Raw genomic sequence first — 22,987 nt, 5'->3', positions numbered from 1 at the left:
GTGGAAAGGTGGCGGAAGGATTGGGTGACGTCCTGGAGCAACGTCAGACTTAGAGAGCAACCCAACTGATCCACTCAACTGTCCGCAGATCGGAAAAGCATGACAGAGTGGTTGAGTTCTGGCGAAGTAAATCGGGAGGGAAAAAAATACCTTTTGATAGTCAAACCTGCCATTTGCAGCACTGCGCTTGTGGAATATCCTGTTCCATTTCGGACCCGGATTCTTGGACTCATTCTCGCAGGCATCCGTTTTCCAACACTCCTGCCTCAATTCTTATCATCCTGGTTTTCCTCTGCTCACCCGGACGAGATTCGAGAAAGTGGTCTTCCGTGATGGAGTGCATGTATTTGCATTTTCATCGAAATTCGATTGCATTCAAGTGCTTCAAGCGATGGAGTGGGAATGCTTTCGAAACTGAATGGTTTCCATTCTCAGGGGCCCACACTGTTTATCCTCTGCCTTACCCGGTCCGATGATGGTGTCCAAACCAGCACGACAATCTCAATCAAAATTCAAAAAACCAGAAAATTATCACCACCCTGTCATCCCTGCCACCTCCGGGAACCCCGGGAAAGGATTGACTCCCTTGTGCTAGGGGAGCGGTTTTCCGGCAACATATCCTAAGCGACGATCCTGACGATAGCGGATGACCGTGAGGATGACAGTGGGCCCTTTGTACACTTATTCTGTGGTTTTATTACACTCTCTTCACTCTACATGATGCGACGCGCTGGGAGACTCCGAGGGTAAGGATGCTTGCCTAAAACCCTCCTCTATAGACCGCCCAGTGTGAGTTGTCCTGTGGTCGTATGTGGTGGTCCTGTGTCGCGCATCAAGCTACAGAACGTGCACGTCCCTGTGCGAAATGAGTGTAATAAATTGCAGGACGCACGATATTTATAACCTTTACCGGCACGACAAACGAAGGACAATCAACGTCAGCGCCACAATCTCGCGCCCGGAACCGAACCGGCGGAAATGTGAGCGCCCAGATAAGCGCTACCGAATCGAACAAGAATTATGCCAAAGTTGCTCCCTTGTTAGCAATGGATGGAAAGCCAGATTCTGATAAAGTTTGTATTACCATCAAACCCACATTTGTCTTCAGGTTATAGTTCCCCATCGGTCGCACTACCGTCACGTCGCTTCACTTCCCGAGCAGGGCTGCGACTGTCACTCATATCACACAACAGCGCACACCCTCGCTGATCTGATTATGTGCATAGATATTTCATCATTACCATCCCATTAGGAATGCATTATTATCATAAATGTTTGTAATTCCCGCCTCTCGGGAGCGAATGGTGCTCCGTCCCTTTTCAAAACCGTTCCAGCTGGATCCCAGGTCGGCTCCCAAAGTTCTGCACCAGATCTGTCAATTATGGGGTGGTTTGTTTAGGGGTAGAAGTGTTTTTTTTCTGCGAATTGGAAAAGTGGCGCAAAAGTTCGGTAAATCGAATTTCACACTGCATTTAATGACGGGCATGTGGACGCCAGGAATAACTTCCCGATGCTCAATTGCGGGGGGAATATTTTATCGAGTGCGTACACATCAGCGTCTATTTGATGACAACAAGTATGCTGATTATTACTGGAAACTTCATTAAGCTGTCTATTTTTATTCTGCAGCCGGTGCAGTTGGTACCGCTGGATTTAATATTAAATTTGTAGCACTGTGTGTGGTTTGGTAGCAACAGCTAAATGGCAAATTCGTTTCGGTACGTCCTTATGAAAGTATCCAATTTGCTCATCAATTTACGTTCAATTAGTCTCTCATTTCACAAAAAGCCACCATATCGCCACACGAAGCAAAAGATCGCTCTAGTGTTAGGCCACTGTTACGACGCACACGACGTCCGGCGGTCGTGGTCCTTGCTAGTTCGCAATCATAATTACAGTATCGATGCAATTATTAGTTATCTGTTCTGCTTCTCGTACGCCGATGCTGAAACCTTAGAAGCAAAATCTGTTCGCCCTTCAGCATCCACCCTCCACCTAAAGGCATGGATGTGTGTTCCCCTTTTTTGCTACTAATGTGATGTGAAATTTGGCTCCGCTTTCGTGTCATATTAACCTCCAAACGTGGGTTGCGGTTAGCGAGAGTGGAATTGAAAACCAAATCTCCCAGATGTGTTTGTGCACGGTTTTGTGGCCCAAGCTTGTGAAACATACAGAGCTGCCAGGTGGAACACATCCCGCAGTGTGCTTTGCTTTTCAAGATGAAGATGTAGACACGAACGATCGTAATGTGGACCGGAGCGACGCTGATAATGATGATGACGTCGTTCGGGGTAGATTTTCGTGGGTGGACAATGCTAAACCGGATACGACCGATGGCCGAAACTGTCTAGCACGAGGACATTGATTTTCACAAAATTCAATTTTCCCGAACTCATACAAGGGATGGTTTTTCTTTACGTTTGGCACCTTCCGTATCGGAGTTAGACCACTTTCCGAGCTGTACGTCACATGAGATGGACAGCGGTTCCCTTTCTCTTTCTATTTTTTTACCGATGCCTTTTGCCAACGCGATGATACCGCGTGCAACATGTTGCTCGAGAAAAAACGTTTTTCTACATGAAAAATGACACTGCACACACACTAACACACAGCGCCCGTTCGATCCCAGCACAAACGAACGATCTGTCTGCCTGTCTGGCTGTGTCTGGATTCGTCGTGTCACATTTAGCTTCTACGGGTTTAAATGGGCCAGCGTAATACAATTAACAACGCCATGTGCAACACTAACAATTTCCATGCCAACCTCATTAGAAAGCAATTTTCTCTTCCTATTCTCGATGGAAATCTCCTCCCAAACACGGACCAGCGTATGCAGTTTGAGTGATCGATCCATCGATCGTTCGTATTTGCCAAGCGAGTGACGTGAAAGAAAATTTATCCATTCGATTCGCAAGACGGACAAAAATCAGCCGACAAAAACAAACAAACCCACCATCCGGCCAACCTTGCTCAAGGTTCAGGCAAGCATCAAGGACCGTGCGGGAAAGTGATGGCTGATGGAGGCGGTGAACACACAAATGTGATGCTGATTTCGAAAATAGAACACCGGACGGGAAAATTGAAATGTCGGTCCGATGTTTAATATGCTTCGTGATGGATTGTGCCGTGAACGGGGCGTTTGTGTTTGAGTGCGGGTATTTTTTTTGGGTGTGTGAAATAATCAGAGGAGAATGATAACATTCCGGTTAGCGCAAAGATGCCGCTGACTCTGGTTTAGAAAGTTTACAGCTGGACAGACACAGAGACAGAATCGAATGAGCGAATTGAATTCAGATGCTTGAATCGGAATCAAACTCTATTGCGAATAAATGATTATAAAGCTCTGTGTCTCATTTTCAATTAAAGATATGAAATCTTGAAAGATTACAGATTTTTGAAGTTTTGAGGATTCTGTATATATTATGGTCATCATAATACAAACCAAAATCGTGACCAACCCCAGAAACACTGTTAAGCTAATACGTTATCAACAATCATAACCATGACTCGCATCATTTTATCGAGTACATCGTGCAACTCATACAAAACTATACAACTCCAAACAGTCATGAACCATTGAAGATTCAGGAATTATTAAAGATATTTTAACCTTGAAAATGTTTAAGAATCTCCAGAATGTCATGAACCATTAAAGAATCACATATACTGAAAGATCCCTAAATCGTCAAGATGTTTAAGAAAGTTCAGCAAGTCATGTGAAATCAAAGATTGTAGAATTGTTAAAGACTCTTTGATTATCGAAAGGTCCATGAATTTCCAGAAAGTTACAAATCATTGATGATTCACAAACTCTTAAGGGTTTTTAAATCTTTGACTCTGAGGTAATCATTTCATCGAATCGAAGAGCCGATTCAAGATTCAAATGACTTATCACTAAAAATTGCTATTCTCATAAGATTCATGAGACTCAACATTTATTAGAAATATATTCACTAATATTGGAAATGTGTAAGAACATTATTGGAACATTTTTAAATGTGCTAAAAGTTTAGTGCAAAGAGCGATAAGAAAACTAATTATATTTATTTCAATATTTTCATTTTGAAGATAAGAGCATTATTTAATACCAAACTAAGCTTTTAGCCTTTTTCCACTCCTTTTCGATTACTTTATTTGTAATCTAAATCGCTATTCAGATACAATGCAAATGTCGCACGAAGCGATTCGTCACGTTATTACACTTTCCATTAGGTGCGTCGTTTAATAAATATTTATCGTCCTCTTTGGAACGTGCAATTTCTTAGCCTGCAATAATAATTGTTTACCGTACATAAATAATGCGCCTCATGCTGCATTTCCATTCCGTCTCATTCATAAACACATCAACATATAATGCTATTTATACCCACTCTTAAAAAGGGAGCTAAGCACGGCGAAGGAAAATATGCAACTGTGAATGGAGCTGTCTGCGTGTTTGTGTGCAAAAAAGGGGTACGAAAATGTATTATTAGCCACACATCGACACACAAGCCGTGTAACGTTTTGGATGCATGCATTTGTGTGCGGTGCATATAAAACCCTTCGCGTACATCAAGCAATCAGCACCATCAGGCAATCGGAAGCCACCTTTCGGTTGTGTCCTGTGCCACACAGACACACACCAAAAAAAGCAAGGCTCCTGCTGGTCCTTGTGGCCGAAACCTGTTTTCAACCCCTTTTTTCCCTGCTCGCAATTCCAGCCATGCAGGGGGAGAAACTTCGAATAATCAACGTATAATTGAGGAACAATCAACGAATTCTACCCATCCGATGCAGCGATTGCAGCCTGTCTCGTCGGGGACGTGCAGTTCATTTGAGCGCTTAGGGTCATGTAATTGTACCATCCGGTGGCCAGGGTACTGCCAGCCTTTCGTCCAGTCCAGTCCCGGATTTCGCCTGCTTCAGCCCACCATCCCCCAAATTGAAGGTGGTTGTTTGAACGGTGGTAGACCTCACCGCTTTACGCCTCGTTGGAGAAAATAAAGAAATAAAACACAACAGCTTCCTCTGTGGAAGTGGCGTTTGCGTGCGTACTGTTGTTTTGTTCTGTTCGAAGAACATCGATATTTGCCCGCAGCGCCCTATACTTTGCGCAATGTAAAGCAAACGGGTACGGTTTGGGTAGAAGAAAGTGACCGAGTTCGTTACGTCATTTGCGTGGGCTAACCGTTGTTGGCCATTTGGTTTCCTTCCGGTTGCTTATTTTTCTAACGAACGTTTTCCAAACCCGATGAAAACCCGATACGTCCATCGACCGATTGGCAAACCGTTGGCGGTTCATTAATTTCTTTTAAAGTCTTCCGTGTCTTTTTTTGCCCTAAACCACCATCCCCAAACCGAACGCCCGGCACGAAGGTTATGCAAATGGGGTCGAAAAAATAAGGAAGTTTTCCCTCAGCAACGGGAGCAACTTTTCCGTGAAGATACATCTCGAGAGTGGAAAAGTTTTAAGAGTTCCCGATCGATCGAACCCATTTCCGAAAATAGTCCCTTTAAGGAACTAACCACCGTTGACAAGGTACGGTCGGTTAGGCTTTGTGCCGTTGTGCAAAATTGTCCTCGCAGCCACGCAGCGTGTCGAATGGTCGATGTTTAAACACCCTCATTAGAGCACTCAGCGCACCGAGGCAGTCGAATGCGTTATGAATTGCTCAATTAGTCACACGGTGGTTATCAGTGGTCAGGGCAAACCCCAAAATACGCATCCTTCGTTATATCGTTTCAAACACATTCTGCACCACAGAGGCAAACTTTTCCGTACAACGGTCATCTGCTGTTTTGGGGCGAAACAGTTGGCAATCCAATTGATGTGAGCGCACCAGATGCAATAACTTCAAACGGTTAAAACGCTCTGCCGCTGGCACATCTTGGCGCACTGCAACAAGCTGGCCAGCGAAGCAAACTTTGTCTCTACACCAGCGTCTTCGGACATTTTCCTTCCGAGGACACCCGTTGGGGACGGTTGGAAATTCTGTGAAAAGTTTTTCTCATCTCCGCACGAACGACAAAGTCTCGGTCGCAAGATTTAGCACACCCGTACCACGAACGGTGGCAGAAAAAATATTGCCTCGTTTGTTGTTACCACTCGGCCTCGGATCCCGGTTGACCCGTTTGACACCGACGACCACACGCCGCACTTGACATTTGCGTCCAGCCCCAACGCAAAGGCAGCGCGAACGAAAGTTCCCTGAATCACGCACACGAGGAGGGCGTTCAAAGGACATTCTTTATGTTGCGCTGTTCCGTTGGTCCTGCCGATCGACGTGCCATCTCCTCTAAACACCCTCCGTTCATCAACCCAACCAGCTGTTACCAAGATGACACTTTGCAAAGAATCATCATCGTGCGATGAAGACTCGGTTGGGAGAGGGCGAAAAACAATCCGAAAAGCCAATGTTTCGCTTAAGATCCTAGTTTCGCTCACGTTCCCATCGTCAGTCGCCGGGTCGCGTTTCGTCCCCGATTTTCCCTCGATTGACAAGCAGAAGCTGACCAAACTCGGAAACTTTACCGCAGCGCACTGGCGAAGTTCGGGGAGGGTTTGGAAAAGCTGCTTTTCTTCTGGCCACAGTTCGACACTCGATGCTGATCTGCAACAGTGTCCGCTTTGTTGGAATCTCCTATCTCCGCCTGTTTGCATTTCCATATCGAACGTCACCCGAAAAGCACTCTAATGCAGTGACACTCTCTGAAAGCGGCTTAGAATGTCAATCGGTTGCCTTCTGCAAATGATGGTTTGTTTGTCATGCGTCCCTGTTCACTCGGTGCACCCGTGCCGGGGCCGAGCATGGTGAAGAAATTAATGCAAATGAGAAAATAATCGACAGATAGATGGAATGCGACGCGAACGTCCTGTGACCGAACCGAAAGTGGCGGATTATGATAGATAAGCTACTTGGGCCAGCTTCTGGGCGTCGGCAGCACAATGTGACGGGGAGTCGACGACCCAATCTAGCCGAAGACAAGATAAAACATTCGAACCCCATTTGATAGGGGTTTTGTCTTTTTCACGAGTCGAAGCGATACCGCGCCAGGACTGATCTTTCCGTAACTTGGAAGTTTCGGTGGTGTGGGTACAACTTTCTCAAGTGTCCGGGCTCACCGGGAAGAAAATGCCCGGGACAGAAGAATTGTCCCGGTACCAAACAGCACGGCTTAGACTGGCTGTAGCTATTTTTCTGTTATATCAATAATGAAAACAGGTTGCCATAGGATCAAACGGACGCCAGACATTCCTACTTCTGTTGGAGCTCATTTCGCTAGGAAATTGAAATTCCATTATCGTGACGAAGGGCACAACGAGAGCAACAATGTTCCTAATTTCGGGGAGGTACATCAGTGAGCAAGGAATCGTTTGGAGCGCCTCAAAACCAGACGCAAAAACAAGACACCCACCTACAATGGGCAGCCTTGGAATGGCTTTGAATTTCAATTCCACCTCATTGCCAGTCGGCCGGGACCGGGCAGATTCGAATCGGAGGGAAAGGAAGATGAACGATAAGATAATATCCTAGCAGCCCTGGCAAAGCGTTAGGTCTACAGTCGATTGTTGCTATGATTGTTCCTTCGAACGGGATAAACATCGTGTACCGTTGCATTGCCGAAACGAAACATCAAACATTGCGCACCAATTAGACACACAGCGAACCAAAGGTCCAATAAATGGGCAATGGCTGGCGAATGAATCGAACGAAACCTGGCCGATTATCTACACAACTCGAAAGATGAAAATATAGCGGCAAAGCAAGCTAAATTAGCCCTCGGGCGATGTCGCTACGTCTTTCACTTCTTGTACATAAAATGGAAAATTGCTGAAATCGTCGGATTGCGTTTAATTTGCGAAAAGCGAAACGAAATTATATGGCACTCCGGGGACCCATAGATTGTATTTTTACCTTCAGAAGGTTGTTTTTTTTCTTATTTTGGAATGGGACAATTCGTTCTGGTGTACCATTACCAGCGAAATGGACATACAATTTCGTTTTGGAATTGCTTTTGGGGCCGTAAGGGCATAATATCGGCAATAGCAGAGGTGAAACGGTTATACTAAACCTCATACCTCGAAGATACTACCCAAAGCCTGGCCAAGTTAATGCCATAAACAGATGCATTGGCATTAAGTAGCATAATTTGATGCGAAAAAAAAATCCGTTTGATCGAAACATAACTTTCATCCGTCAAAGGCAACATTTTCCTTTCCCGTGTGTCTCATAAATGTTGCATGTAGGAAAAGTACGGACTGCCATGCCACATGAGAGGGTGCAAAAAAGACAGATCCTCTCCCACACATGGCCGTGCGGTACGAAGTACAATCATTTGTATTCATCCTTTTTTTCTGTTGTTGTTGTGTCGTTTCTTTACATACATTCCTCGCCCACCAGAACCTAATGCTTCTAGCTCCACGATCCACGATGCCACGCGATGTGCACGCTCCGACCCTCGTACCACTCCGGCTACTATCCTTCGGGGCCAAAACCTGTCGGTTTCGGTGCAGATGCTCCATTTATTAAATTTTTCCTCCCTTATTGCCTGCCCACCCACAAGCCCGGGGTGCGAGTTGGGCGGATGGGCATAACAACAGCACTGAAAGCCGATGCCCCCGCAGTCTACTCGGAGCCCACACGTTCACAGAGCGGTTTTTGCCAGTTTGCTGAAGGCATCCCGTTGTTTCCACTTCTGGTCGCATCAGTTCCTTCCCTCCCCCAAACCCAGAGCTACCAGCGGGCACGCACGGATCCGTAACAAATTGCCAGTAATGTGGCAGAAGAATATGAACTCTAACACTGGCTTATGCTTTTGTTCTATGACGTTTTTCCTAATGTGCCGTGTACGGAGTTTTCTGCAGCGAAGCAAACGAAACGAACGTATTCGCAAGTGGCTTACGATCATGATATTGGGCCTGGGGTGGGTACGGTACACATGCACATGCACTTGCCACTGCATCTACCATCGGGACCACACAGGAAGGCGCTTTAGCATCGGGACGCGATAAAGAAAAAGTGATCGCAAAGCAGAGCGCTACAGCAGCAGTAGTAGCGCATAGACGAGAATTCACCGAGAAATGAGTGAGTGCACGTGTGTACGTGTGGAATTGAAGCCGATTGCCCCTGAAGGCACTTTTGCTATGCTCGGCAGCATAGCCCAACTCAACTTCACCTGCCTTCGTGCAACGAATCACCAACACCGGTTCCGTTTACTTCAACCCATCCAAAACCAGAGAAAAAAAACATGGTGGCCATCCTGACCCGTACTCGAATGCCCGCTCCTATTTACATTCCTCATGTTTATAGATAAATTTATGTCAAATAAACGTGCCGCTTCCCTGCTTGTACGGGGAGTTGCGTGACTGCTTCCAGCATTTCTTGGCACCCTTCCGTTAGGCAGGGTTGCAGCAGGGCTCCCCGTCCAGCATCCCGAAGAAGTCACACACCGGTGCTCAGGAAGCAAGATCTTTTGTTTGGTGGCTTTGAGCGAGCGAAATTTTCGGGAACTCACCAAGGAACGTATCACCACAACCTTTTGTGACATTTGAAGGGTGGTCGTAGGTCGCTGTATGCTACGAACCCCTTGAGTTTGGTGTCACACCATGGTATTCTCGGTCCGAAAAGAAAAAAAAACCCTGAAAGCCGTAACTGAATAAACATATTACTTCCATTGTACCGTCCGCCCGTATGCATCCCGGGCCCACCGTAAACCACTCAGAATCCGATGAAAATGAAGTCTGTCATATTTGTGAGTGGGTTTTTTTTCATGTCGGTGGCATCTGACGCAGCGCAGCTTTCGTTTCGTTTTTGGCACCGGAAAGAAATTTTCAAAAGCCGCTCTGTTCGGGTCATTTTCGATGTATTTTCAAGCATATGCGTGCGTGTAGTGGTGACCATGCCAAGGCCAATGTTTATTTTATCCCTCGGACAAGCAGCCCTCAACCGTGACATGTTGGTTTGGTGCCACTTTGCGGTTTTCGTGTGCTCTACGGTGGAAGCTTTAATAACAGAAAAAAATTCACTCACACACGCAAGTTCAAAAACCCTTTTGCAATTCTTACGGAAACCCATCACCATCAGGACACGCGCTAACAGAAGTAAATAGTGTGACACACAAACGCACACCGTCGTATCAGTCTCGAGTCGGAAAATTACGGTTGGTCAAAAGCGAGTGTTTCAACGCTCCACGCAGAAAATATTTCAAACCCCCTCCACGAACAGATCGTCGAGCTGTTTATCTTATCCACTCTCTCCGGTGAAAAGTCGGCCCACGTTTCGTATGCTGCGGAAGGACTAAAGGTCCATTTGCTGTTGGGTTTGCTTGCGCTGAGGATTTCCAGAGCTGTGGCGAAAAAAAAGTCGAGCCGAGATAACCGACGAAGATGGTACAACCCATTTTGTGGGATATGTTTGAGCGATGATAAATGATGAGCGAGAAATCGATAACGCTTTACGGTTTCACATTTTGAGTCAATGCGGGCGAGAATTCGTGCTATCGTGCCGCTGTTTGCCACGAAAAAGAGCATAAAAAGCGGGCAATATACATCTGACCGGCTGATGGAAGAGATATCGTTTGTACTTTCCTGCCGGAATGATTATTTATCTTCGGTTCTGTGGCCATTTTGAAAAGTTTCCATATGTGGCATACAGAGCGTTTACTTGATCGTTCTAAAAATAAGCATCAGCTTTGGGTTGGGGAAGGATGCGTTTAAGTGTTCTTTGTGTGCGTGCGCATTATATGCGATAAATATATTTTTAACACGTTTACTACCATTTCATGAATAATGCATAAGGATTTCTGGAAGAGATCGTGGAGTTCTGTAGGTGTAGCTGACGCGGCGGCTTTACAAATAAAATACAAAGTTTAATGCACGCTCAACTCCATTTATCCAGTTGCTAAATAAACATTGCAATGAACGTTCTTCATATTGACTAAGTAATGCAGTGATAAATAATCATTTGCCAACCTTACAGAACGCCAATGCAAACGCACCGAAATGTATGTCAAACGGAATCACTGATGTCATCCCGGTAATACCAGACTCCGTTGCGAATACTGGAAGAGTAAGTACCGTCCAATAATGTCTACGATTTAGACACAAACGGGTGTACAAATTCCCTGAGCGCTCTGGTCCACCAAACTCACCCGTATCAGGACGTTGTCACGGAAGCAACATCCCACACCTCACACAGGAGTGTAGCCGCCGTGGGTGAATGTTGTTTCCCGGTACTGTCAACGCAACCGAAAAGCGCCCGTACAGGCTGACGCTGCATTGTAGCTGCGGGGAAATGGTGTGATCATTTACACGCGGGCACATGGGACCGGTTCGCGCACAAAGACGAAAGGACGAATGGTCCAATCTGAGGGTCATATCCAGCACACGTCAAAACAACACTTTTCGACGGCGATTACATTAACGCGTACGATGGTACGTGTGCGGACTTCCATCAACTTCCTTCGTCAGCACACTGTGGCCGACAACATCATCATCATCATCATCACCTTCATCACCCGCCGTGTACTTCATGTGTACGCACCGCGGTGTCCTCCAGAACGAGAGCAACCGAGCAACATAGGAACGCTATGAGATGGGGCTGGAGCTCGAAAACCTGCCGACCAAACTCAGCTGTGATGTGTGATTTCTTAATTCTTCGCACTCTCGACGGCTCAGATTTGTTTTGACACCGAGTATTCACACACACACGGGAAGCAATTTTCTTCATCCTCCGATACCCTCCCCGCCCTACCGATCTATCCTTGTCCAAGGGGGGTTCCATAAGGTTAAAACTGGTTCCACTGAGACGAGACGCGAGATTGTGGTCGGTTGGAAGATGCGGCATCACACGATGGAGACGTTCACGTGAGACGACAGCCACAGTGTAAGGTACGAAAAAAGCGCAAAACGATACCGAACTCATCAACGTTTGGACGATTGAACGGGAACTAAGGGGGTTGGCAGCAAACAAAATGGCCCCACCATTTAACTCACATTTGCTGACTGGGGACCGACATTTTTGCGCAGCAATCAGCAGGATTTCTTTTTGCGCGTTCAGCGTACGAACCGCGTACGAAGACTCACCGCTGGGAGTGTCGCGAGGAGCACCCCGAGTTGAATCCGCGTGGTAAAACACGCAACGCTTTCGATCCTCTGCACCGAAAGAGCAAAGCACGAAAATAAAATAAACGTTTAATTACGGCTAATAACACATGCGATTGCTTCCAGTTCGGTACGGGTGCCGGGTCCTGGACCGTGGAATCCGTGACGAGAAGATGTAGTTGTCACTCCTGTTGCAACGCCCTTGCGCGTACGGGGCCGCTCATATAAATAGCTTCATCGTGCACAGAAATACGCTTCGAGGCGATAAAATACGTTATGACACTCATTAAACCGTCATAAATTATTCGCCGACGGTTTGGAGATGCTGCAGCACGCCACCGGAATCAACGTCAAGTGTGGAGAAGCAACGGCTGTGGATCATCTTGTGGAGTCGCAAAGTTGTAATGAATATATCAAGCAAAAAAAAGGGTAGTCGATTGAAAAGGAGCAATAGAGAGAAGAGCAATTGTACAACCAATCGAGAAGGATCTGTTGAGCAGACAGCCGTGGTTTATGTTTTCAAAATAAATCCTTTAATCGTTTTTTCTTTCCAGACTTTGCGATGCAGTTGTATGCACACACACACAAAAAACGCACAGAAGTTGTACAAGTGTAACGCCATAACGTGAAAAGTGTTTTTGACATTTTCAACATCGAAATTGTCATGCCCTGTCTCGGCCGGATACTAAATTCAAGTGGTGTCAAGCGCCGAAAGCAGCCATCTCGGGCAATCTTTATCGCCAATGAATAAGTACGCTCAGCACCATTCGCGACTGGACTGTCCCCCAGTGAAAAAAAATCCCCAGTTCAATGCACCATGAATTGGTTTCACAATTTTCCCGACCGTTCCATCGAACGCGACATTCACACGGGGGCCCGGGGGCCCGGAGATGTAATCTTGGGTGTCCTTTTTGCATTCGAAGACACCAAACCTAGAGGGGTTTGGGAGCTCGAGCTGATACGATGTTGGTGGGCTTTTGTTTTTCCTACTATGTACACCCGCTGGGTTTGGATCGTCATCCTTTTTTTTCCACGGTTTCGTTGTTCCCCATGCTATCTGTCGTTTGCCGAGGTTTTCCACCGAAACCTCTGAAGAACCCTCGGGGAGAAATGGCATTGTTTTTGCGGCAAACATCACGAAACCAAGATAGATGAGCTTGTACTGTGCTGGACAGACGAAAAAGCATGGCCATAAAAAATAGGTACTCACAAACAAAGCTGCTCCAAAATTTCGCCCATGGCTTTCGGAGACCCCGCACACTGACGAAGAACTTTGGACCAATGTTCAATTATACGGCCACAGGAAATCCTTCCGCATGTAACCACGATAACCTGGTTTGACAGTCGTTCATAAAGTATGCGATTTTTGCTGTCGCCCGTTGTTGTTGTCGCCCGCTAATAAACTCCCAGCCTCGCTTCCTTTTTACCCATTGCAGCGCATTTTTTGCACTGTGGAATGCCGATTTTGCCGGTGATCGTTTACATCATTGAGCGCTTCGTTCGGCTTTGCATTCGGGTGGACAAACATCTAGGGGGGGGGAGAGGTAGGAAAAAATACCGGCTACCCTCGAGCTCGGTGTACGCAAATTGAATTGTTCACTTCGGCTTAGCTGCGCAGCAAGACCCTGTCCTGGGACGGATACTAAAATAGAAGCTAATAAAAACAAACGGGCAAATTCGCTTTGCCGAATTCTCGCAACACACATCTCCAGTGCTGGCTGGTGCGCTACACGGGGTTAGTAGCAACAAACCAGCGCCGCATGTAAAGCAGCAAATCCGGTCGAATAAAAAAAAACACACAGACACAAACACCCACGGTATATATTGGTGGCCGGCACCACCCATGGATATGATTTGCCGCGCATTCACTTCCGAAACCCGGTACCTTTGTGCCGCATCGCGTCTAATGCGATGAGCGGCGGTGATCGCAGCATGGAAGTCGGTATTTGCGATTTGTACTGCAAATGGGACGCGGACGTACACAGTGTTGACTGAGCATTGGGTGAGCAAAAATTTATGTACGGTAGTAGCGCGTAATTCATATTAAATATGGTTTAGCAACAAAGTTACTGGTTCGTGTGTAACTTTAGCCGTGGAAAAATACTGCCCGAAAAACAAAGCTTAAGGGATGATCTGGGGTATGTATCCTGAAAGGTCAATTTATTAGTAGTTGCGGTAGTAACTCACAACAACGAGTGACTCATGGAATGTCAAACATTAAGCTGTGCGAGTTGAACCGAAAGAGATAAAACAAACATTTTGAGTAGTTGAGTGCTCAATAAATTTTAGACATGGATTTAATTTAAACCAATCCAGATGAGCACTGGCTTTGTGTCGCACCGCATGGTGTACGCAACGGAACGTCATTGTTCAACGAGATTTGGTAACAAACGATATAAAAGCTATCCCGCTGTCGAGCTCGAATGTACATAATTAAAATGGTGATAATAATTAAATGGAGCCAATGACAGGCCAATATAGCCTTGTCTGCACCCTTACCCTTCGGTGATGCTATCTCTGTTGCGTTATCCCCACAGCGGAAAGATAACCAAATCTGAGGGACAGCAATTTAGGTACAGCACCCTTTGCTGAGACTACCACCTCACCAGCCAATTTGTGAACTTTCGTCTCGTAAAGTGTATTTGTTTTGAAGTTCCTCCGTCCCAAACACCCATTCACTTATCAGCAGCTCCGAGCTGTTCAACACTTTTTCGTCACCGTCATAACCGCTCTACCGGTCAATAGAGCAAAATGTTGTCGCGTTTCGCTGATGCTAGGTTCCGTGTTACGACTCCTTTTTTGTTATTTCGAGTTTTCCTGTTCGGTTGGTCCAGCTTCGGCAGAACCTTCGGATGCCTGGAATACCTCCATTCCAATCATTTCGGGCAACGGATCATCCATTCATGGCATTGGTTCGATCTCCCGTAGGTTAACGCTCGTTGGTGTCGTAAAGGGACCAACGGTTTACTCGATCACAACAACAGCAAAGCAAAGCAGACGAAAAAAACTCACACTACCTTTTGCCCAAAACCAGCCCTAGCACACATTTGCCACAGGCCCTGGTTTTGCCAACGGAAGTGCTACCCTTTTTAGCACATGGCACCGGCACGACCGTGTGGTCCGTGTTTCGATCGGAAGTTCGTCGTCGAATAGCTGCCGGCGTGTTGCGGTTCAATCCATTCCATGACCGGTCCACGAGAAATAAAAGGCCCCGAAACGGACCGACAAAAAGACGTAAAAGTTAACAATCAGGTGTGGAGTGGCAGGAAACTCGAAAAGCAGAAACAAAAAAACGGATCCCTGCCAGCCCGTTTGATTCACCGTTTGGAGGGTTCCCCCATCAAAAAAATACGGAAGTTCGTCCGGAAGGATGGAGACTCCTAGGAGATGAATTACGAACGTGTGTGAAAAAAAACCACGGTAAAACAAACTCAATCACCAACACCTAGGCACAATCCCAATGGACCACCGGACATCACAGGTGCACCGTTCGGGTTGGCTTGCAAAACGAAGCAATAGACCAGGTGCCCGCAACGCGAAATAGACGAAAGACGTCCAGAAAAAAAATTCCAACAACTCGCGTTTAAACGAAAAAAAGGCTAGCAAAATTATCTGGTCCTTCGGTGCAGAAATCTAAGCGTAAACACGCATCTCGTCCCGGCAAAAAGGGCTCGCGACCGCACGTGATGCTGGTGTTTAGATAAAGTTGTGCGGCGGCAAACTCGCTGCGCTATCGTTGATTAATTGCTTGTGATTTATCTGGGTTCCGCCTCGGACGCACGCACGGCACTCAGCACGCTCGACGTAGACCGCTGATGGCCATCGTTTCTCCAGATGGCTGTTTCTGCTTTTGCAGTGCAAACCAGCAATGAATCGATAAAGTTGTCGATGTCAAAATTGGTGATCTAATCGGACGGAGTGCTTCGGGGTATGTTGCCATTTTTAACGTCAGTTACGCGCGAATCCTCAAGACTTTTTGGAATAATTCTTTTGCAAATTTGAGTCGAAAATTCAACATGAAGGAGATAAAATAAAATATCCTCAACAGAATTAGTTGTCTGAACAGCAAAGATTCATATAAAAATCTTATCAAATTCATTAGTTTATTTATCAGCAAACGATATGTAATCGAATTATTTAAAGCACTAATTTGGTCAGAATTCAATATTACTGAATGTACAAGAAAGTAAAACTATAATGAAACTACTGTTACACACAAAATCAGTAGACCCAATCCTGTACAATGCATCGCCAGAGTCGTCAATCGGTCGATCGGAACACAAAACCAATTTCAGAAATGTATACTTAAAATCTCTGGCTGGCACAGAATTTCTATACTAATATTAGCCCAAAATATATCTACAATATATCCAATAACTTCGCTTTTAAATCTTCTCTTCTCTGAAAAATCAAACAGAAGTGAACTCTTAACTAAGTCTATAAGTTGTTGTAATAAAAAAGCACTTGTTTGAGTAATATCAAGTAAAGTTAGGTAAGTGTAAGTTAAGATTCCCTACATTTATGCATTTATATCCCAATTGATTCACTTCTTCTAGTGTTTTGTTTTCTAAAATATATGTCAACCACAAGTTATATAACACTAGGTGTAACTCCTAAAATCAGTTATAAAATAAACAGACAAACCTACCAGTTAACTTTAAGATGTCTTAATATTTCATAAAGTTATCTCGGAAATTATGATAAAAAAACCGATTACGGTAGCGGATAGTTATGTAATACTTTCCAATTAATTTCAATACAAAGGTTAAGAATTAAACATAATTTATCAGCTGTGGCACATCCGTCTACCATAACCGTAACCGCTTTTCGACCGTAAGATCATGCACAGGAAACACTTGTCTCACGAACATCGAACCCCATTTCCCATTTCGTAGCCCTCGTCAAATTATCTGCCGATCGACTTTCTTATTCTTCTGCGCTTGCCGAAAACACACGCCAAATTGCCAATCGTTTAATCGTTCATTACAACTTCCGTTGCTGTTGCTCTCCGTTGCGCTGTATCACGTTCGTGTTGATGTTTCGCCTTTCGCCTGCTGCGTTTGTAATTCACGTCTTATGACCTCTAATGTTTGACAACGCACAACAACAAAAATCCACCCACGCCAACACCCGAAAGGTGTACCAACCGTGCAAGCACCGGGGGTTTGCCGGTTCCCTGAACCACCACCGTAACGGTGGTGCCATCGTGCCTCAGTCTGTCGTCGGTTTTATTGGATTAGAAGATTGAGTGCTTATTTTGCACGAATCCTGCCCCGCATAGGTTGGGGATGAATTTTGTCCGCTTCGGCACACAAAGCGGCATGTCTCCGGACGTGCACTACAGTACAAGCAACAGCCCAGTCTTGCCCTTGCCAGCATCGGGTAGATTTCTTCCATGCAGGGTGAACATGGCTGTTGCGTCCACCGCCGAACCTTCCCATCCTGCGCCGGATATCCTGTCGCCCACCCCAAAACTTTGGAGGAAAGAAATTTATGTGTTGTTGTGAGTGTGGGTGACAATGTGTGTTTATTTGTCCGGTAGGGAAGCGTGGACGATCGGAACGGAAGGACATTGTCGGACGCATGTTGCCCTTTGTGTTGTGTCGGCATCCAGCGCTACCATTCCGATCGTTTCCGGATAATTTGATTTATTAGAATTGTAACACTCGATTGTAAGCATGTTCCTTTCGAAAGATGGCAGTGACACAGTGGACCGGCAACGGCTACGAGTGTGCACCGTCGTGGAAGCGATGAAACACGAGACGAAAGAAACAAAAGTAGATAAACCCGGCTTGTGATGGCGTTCGGTAGCTGGTGGATGCTTCTTTGTTTGGGGAAAAATCAATTTTCCACCTCTCACCAACCGGGAATGGGAACTCCGTAGCAAAGCGATACGAACAACGGCTGTCGATGACAGTCGTGTCCGATGGCAAAATGGACACTTTTCTTCCCTATTCTCCCACTTCCCTTCCCTCCCACAGCACTTCACACACACACACACTCACACGATAATCGGTTTGGTTTCAGTTCGATTGGCCAGTCTTTGCCGCTTTCCCGTTTCGGTGCGCTAATAAGTGTGATTAATTCTAATAGTCCGATACTGTCCACTTCGTCCTTGGAGCTCGGTGCTATTTCTTGCACGTGTATTGCTTCCCGTTTGCCCGAGACAAGGATACGATAAACAAGCAACGGTCGCTCTGTCTGTGGCACCGGATACGGTGTCTTTTGTTTGGAATCGTTTCGGCTCCGTTCCGTACAGCATGTGCGGTGTTTCTTTAACCGGTTATCAGAAGATAAAATCACTTCAAACAAGCCAGAAATCAGGATAACATTCCTATTCCACCACTTCCTTCGGAGCCATTGATGAAGATACAAAGCAAATGGATTAGAGCTTCTTCTGCTCTGCCTCCAACGAACCCTTCCACCCGGTCAAAGTCGTCCGAAGCAGACAACGCTATCAGCTCGGTGGATTTGTGCCGGCAATTGGTGTCATTTGGCTCGTCGCACATCGGACACAATCCTTTTGTTCTCGGAAGAACGTTCGTAAGACCGAATGAACACAACCAGTTCCTTCCGGTCAGCGCACTTAATTACTCGCAATAGATCTAATTTGGTAGTTGATTTATTTTATCTCTCCGTGCCTTAGTACAGAGATTGCGGATTCTCTAGCGCATGGCAATTGTTTTAATTTGCACTTTAAATATTTACACCGTAGTGGAATTGATTGAAGACACTACGGACGATTAAGGTCACCTACCTGGTGGACACATGCACTCATTGCCGATCTGCTGAATGGCGGCCTGTCGATCCTTTCGCGATACCTTGAGCGCGGACAGGTCGCGCCGCATTCGCGGCAACTCGGCGATCTGGTGCGAAATCTTCCGCACCACGTCGGACATGCTTTCCTCTTCCACCTCCTCCACAATGCCGGCCGCGACCGCTACTGCCGCCGCCCCACCATCCATCTTGCGCAGCGTGATCCTCCTATATACATCGCTCACCTGCGCCTCGAGCAGGCTGAGCCGGTCTTCGATACTAACTAAACTACTTAATTTATCCTCTACGTATGTTTGGCGCAGATTGGAGTACACGGTAGCTCCGAGCGCGGTGATGCACATGAGATAGAACAGGTAGTTGATCAGCGAGTGGGCCGACGGTGCGTGGGCCGACCCGGACGGTTTGGCATTGCGGCCCCCCTCGAGCCCACTGCCACTGCCTTTTCTTCGGCCGAACGCACCGCTCACTTTGGCATTGCACTTTTTGGCGTTTGCTCCCTCGGACACACCGGGCCCCACCCCAACCACCAGCGGTTCCATCCCACCCGCCACTTCACCCGTCGGAACCGCGCGCTGCTGCGGTGCCGATTCGCGTACCGGACTGCGCTTCAATACGTTTGCTGCGATTGTTGCCATCTTGCATTAGGGAGCACTCCACACACACACACGCACACGCACCAAACACTAAACGGCGGGAAAATGGGAAGCCACCGGGAATGCGGAGGGCACGGCCGGAACGCACGACACTGAGCGACACACCACTGAATCACCGGCAACACACAGAACCATTTCCATTATCGGGCCTTCATTGGCTTGCGCGCCGGTTCCCGCGTCACTTTTCCGACGCTGCACGTGCTGTTGCAATCTTGTATTATTGCGGACACACAATATTATACGCACCGAGCACTTTGTTAGCACTTCAATTGAAGTTAGGACGCGACAGAACAACGCACCGATGGAACAAACGCCTAACACACCTTCAAACGGTCATACACGACACGTTCGCGCGAACCGCGACAATGTTTTGTGGGCGCGAAATAACTACGATGAAAGGTTTCCCGAACGCCCAGCACGCGCACCCTTCTCGGTCGAAGTTTTGAACGAAACTTGCGTTCGAACGGGAATTTCACGCACGCATCCAGGCTGGGGGTTGAACACGGAACTCAACCCACTCGACACGAACTTCACCCGCTCGGCAAAATAAGCGAGAAGGCATCGGTGAGTGCCAGATTGTCTGCATTCCATTCACTCACATGCGGGCAGCGGGGCACTCACCGTCAACGCAGATCCGGAAAATGGTTCGCACAGCTTCGTTTGGGTATGGTTTTTGTTTTGTTTCGCGAACTATAGCCGTGGCGCAATGGCCATGGCCATGATTTATGCCTATGAAAGCAGATCAACAATTTGTTTTTATTCAGCCGGTTGATGTACCGGGACAGATTGTATAATGGATGCTAAAATTATTAAATAAATGAAAATAAATAAAAAGTGGTTTTAATTTGAATTTGCGTAGAAAATGCGTCGGAAAATTTAAGAATACGTACAACAAAAACGTTTGCTTCAATACAATGGTTTGTCATATTATAATCCTTCATAAAAATACTTTCAATAGCATCATTATCATTCTAACTCATGTCATTGGAAGATCACCTCAAGATCACTGTGCGACCGATCGAGCCAAAACATCGTCTTAATTGATACTCCATCGACAGCGGGATCGTTTTTGCCGTGTCCTTGCCATCAGAGGACGGAAAGCAATCATCGATGGCGTTCCTCTCCCGTGGTAGTTTGTGCCCGAAACTGTGCCTTCCCATTTGCCGCTTCCGCTCCTTTGCTACAGAAAGCCCATTTCTTCTTTATTTGTTTCTCCAACCGTTTTAGCATCATCGATTGCTGCTACCTCATCGCCCCTGGCAAATGCCGGCGCGTTTTGTAACGCTGCACGTAGCAGGCAGCCGAAAGGTAATATTTTAATTTCCACACACCGATTTTTACTCCCATCGCAGTACATCGAGATATCGGCCAGGATCAGTGAGCACCACCGGATTGTCGCGATTCTCCATGGGTTGGGGATTTTTTTGTGTTTGCCCACTTTGATTTTATGTTTTGAAATTGTCTTCCGTACCATTCGTACACCACTCGCGATCGTTCGATCGCCTGCCCGAAAGGTGAGTACGCGGTGCAAAGATGCATGTAATTTGATAATTTTTCAAGCCCTTCCCATTCCACTGCATTCTCGACCGACCGGTGGCACACAGAAAGGGTCTCTTCCTGCGCGTCACAGATCTCCCGTATAGCGATGCACGCTTTTGCTCTCTCAGCCGAACGTACAGCGCGCTATAGCCCTGCGTCGTTCGAACGTCGGCCGCGTGTTCCTGCAGCATTCAATTTGCATTTTTGCGTTTTTTTATTGTACGTTCTTTGCGCGTTCGCTCCTTCCGCAAACGGCAGCCTTATCTCGGTGGGAAGCAGTAAGCCAAATCTCGCACGAGTTCGAGGGCATCCTGCATAAAAAAGGGGATGGTGCATGCTTTCCAGAAAGGAAAAATTCAAACATAAAAGTCAATCGTTTTGAATTATCTTCACCCATCGTTGTGCGGAAGCTGCACTCACGACGACGAGGGAACCCGCGCTTGAGTGCTGCCCGAACGCTGGTGAGTGCAGTGGGTCGGTGTAGCAGTGCTGCCAGTTCCATGCATTTTAGCGTTTTGCAAAACTTTATCAAAAACACTATTTGTTTGTAAAGTACTCTAAAATGATCAACTGTGATTTATTAGTAGTTCGTCATATTTATTTGGTAGATAAATTCAAGCTTCAAATCAAAGTATTTTAAAATATTACAGAGCTGCATTTGTTCCCCCAAAAAATATTTAAAATTTAAATTTAAGTTAATATATCCTTTCAATCTTGGACATATTTCCCAAGACTCCATGCATTGTAACACACGCAGTGTGTTGATTAAGTTATATAGAATGAACCAACCGAACGTTCTGGTAGCAGTCCGGACCATTACCAAGCATCGAGTTGCCACTGATCTGCTGCCACACGCGGGAGAATATGCAACTGAAGCGCATAATTATCGCAGCATCTCTCCAGCACCGGACGGAAGATGCAACAAGCGCCAGGTTTTAATCGCTCGGAACGGTAAGGCGATGCGGAGTATCTCGACATCGTATCGTACGATTCATTGACTTTTTGATGCAATTTCTTCACCACTCTCTCTCTGTGTGGTGTTCGGCATGAGAGAACGTACGTCTTAATGCTTTGAAAGGAACTGATTGTTTGAAGATGAAAATCGTAAGAATAGAGTTAGCCTATCGTGCGTGGCTGCAGGTTGGCAGTGTGTGGGCGCTTATCAACGTTATAGTTGACAGCAGTCCATAGAATTGGATCGTTTACGCTTAATTATGCACCTATAAGTAAGCCCTAATGCGCCACCCCGTGATGGGTCGTCGTCGACAGTTGACGGGATGCTACTGCACAAACGATGTAGCGGCAAGCGTCTGGTAACGAGCGTATCTGCCTCTGTACATGCAAGAGCCCTGATTAAACAAATATTTGAGATACATTCGCACAGGCAGGCATGCTTGTGTGGTATGGCAATCAATTTAGTTGCCTTCATTATTTCTGTAATAAGATTATTGTTTGTAAGCTAAAGAACATGCATAGAGTGAAGTGTTACTGGTGAGATAAAGAAATAATAATAAAAAATTAGAATCTATTAGAATTAGAGAAAGTCTAAGAATCCGGTTAACAAGAGTTGTAAGTTGTTTATAAAATCATGCAGCACAAAGATATTACAGTAAGACGGAGACGGACATTTTTTGGCTAAAGTAGAAACAAAATCTGTTTTATATATAGGATTACAGCTTAGCTCTTTCAATTCATTTACGACTGGCTGATTAGCATGGATGATTTAATTTTGCACTCCTTCGCACAGCATCGAGGACCGTAAAAATCCGGATCGAGGGCAAAACTGCGTCCCCTAGCACGAAAACAGGCCAAAAAGGTGGCGGTCTTATTCGCTTCAATTTCCTGACTTACGCAAATCAACCGGTTTTCCGTGGATGGGATGGGAAATTTTAACATGTCACCAGCAGGACGTGCCAGCGTTTCGTCGCACGGGTAT

General features: G+C 46.2%; 1 protein-coding gene across 1 annotated transcript in view; it reads right to left on the bottom strand.

Moving 5' to 3' along the window:
- Window positions 1-19,494, bottom strand: part of LOC128708768 (collagen alpha chain CG42342) — an 85,439-nt gene extending 65,945 nt beyond the window's left edge. Inside the window, exon 1 of the mRNA XM_053803748.1 lies at window positions 18,840-19,494. Within this exon, the coding sequence (XP_053659723.1) occupies window positions 18,840-19,494 (655 nt within the window). The remainder of the gene's footprint in view (window positions 1-18,839) is intronic.
- Between the last annotated feature and the right edge of the window lie 3,493 nt (window positions 19,495-22,987).

The sequence above is a fragment of the Anopheles marshallii genome, chromosome 2, assembly GCF_943734725.1.
Source record: "Anopheles marshallii chromosome 2, idAnoMarsDA_429_01, whole genome shotgun sequence".
NCBI lineage: Eukaryota > Metazoa > Arthropoda > Insecta > Diptera > Culicidae > Anopheles > Anopheles marshallii.
The sequence above is the reverse complement of the archived record's forward strand: the minus strand, read 5'-3'. Positions and strand labels throughout refer to the sequence as shown.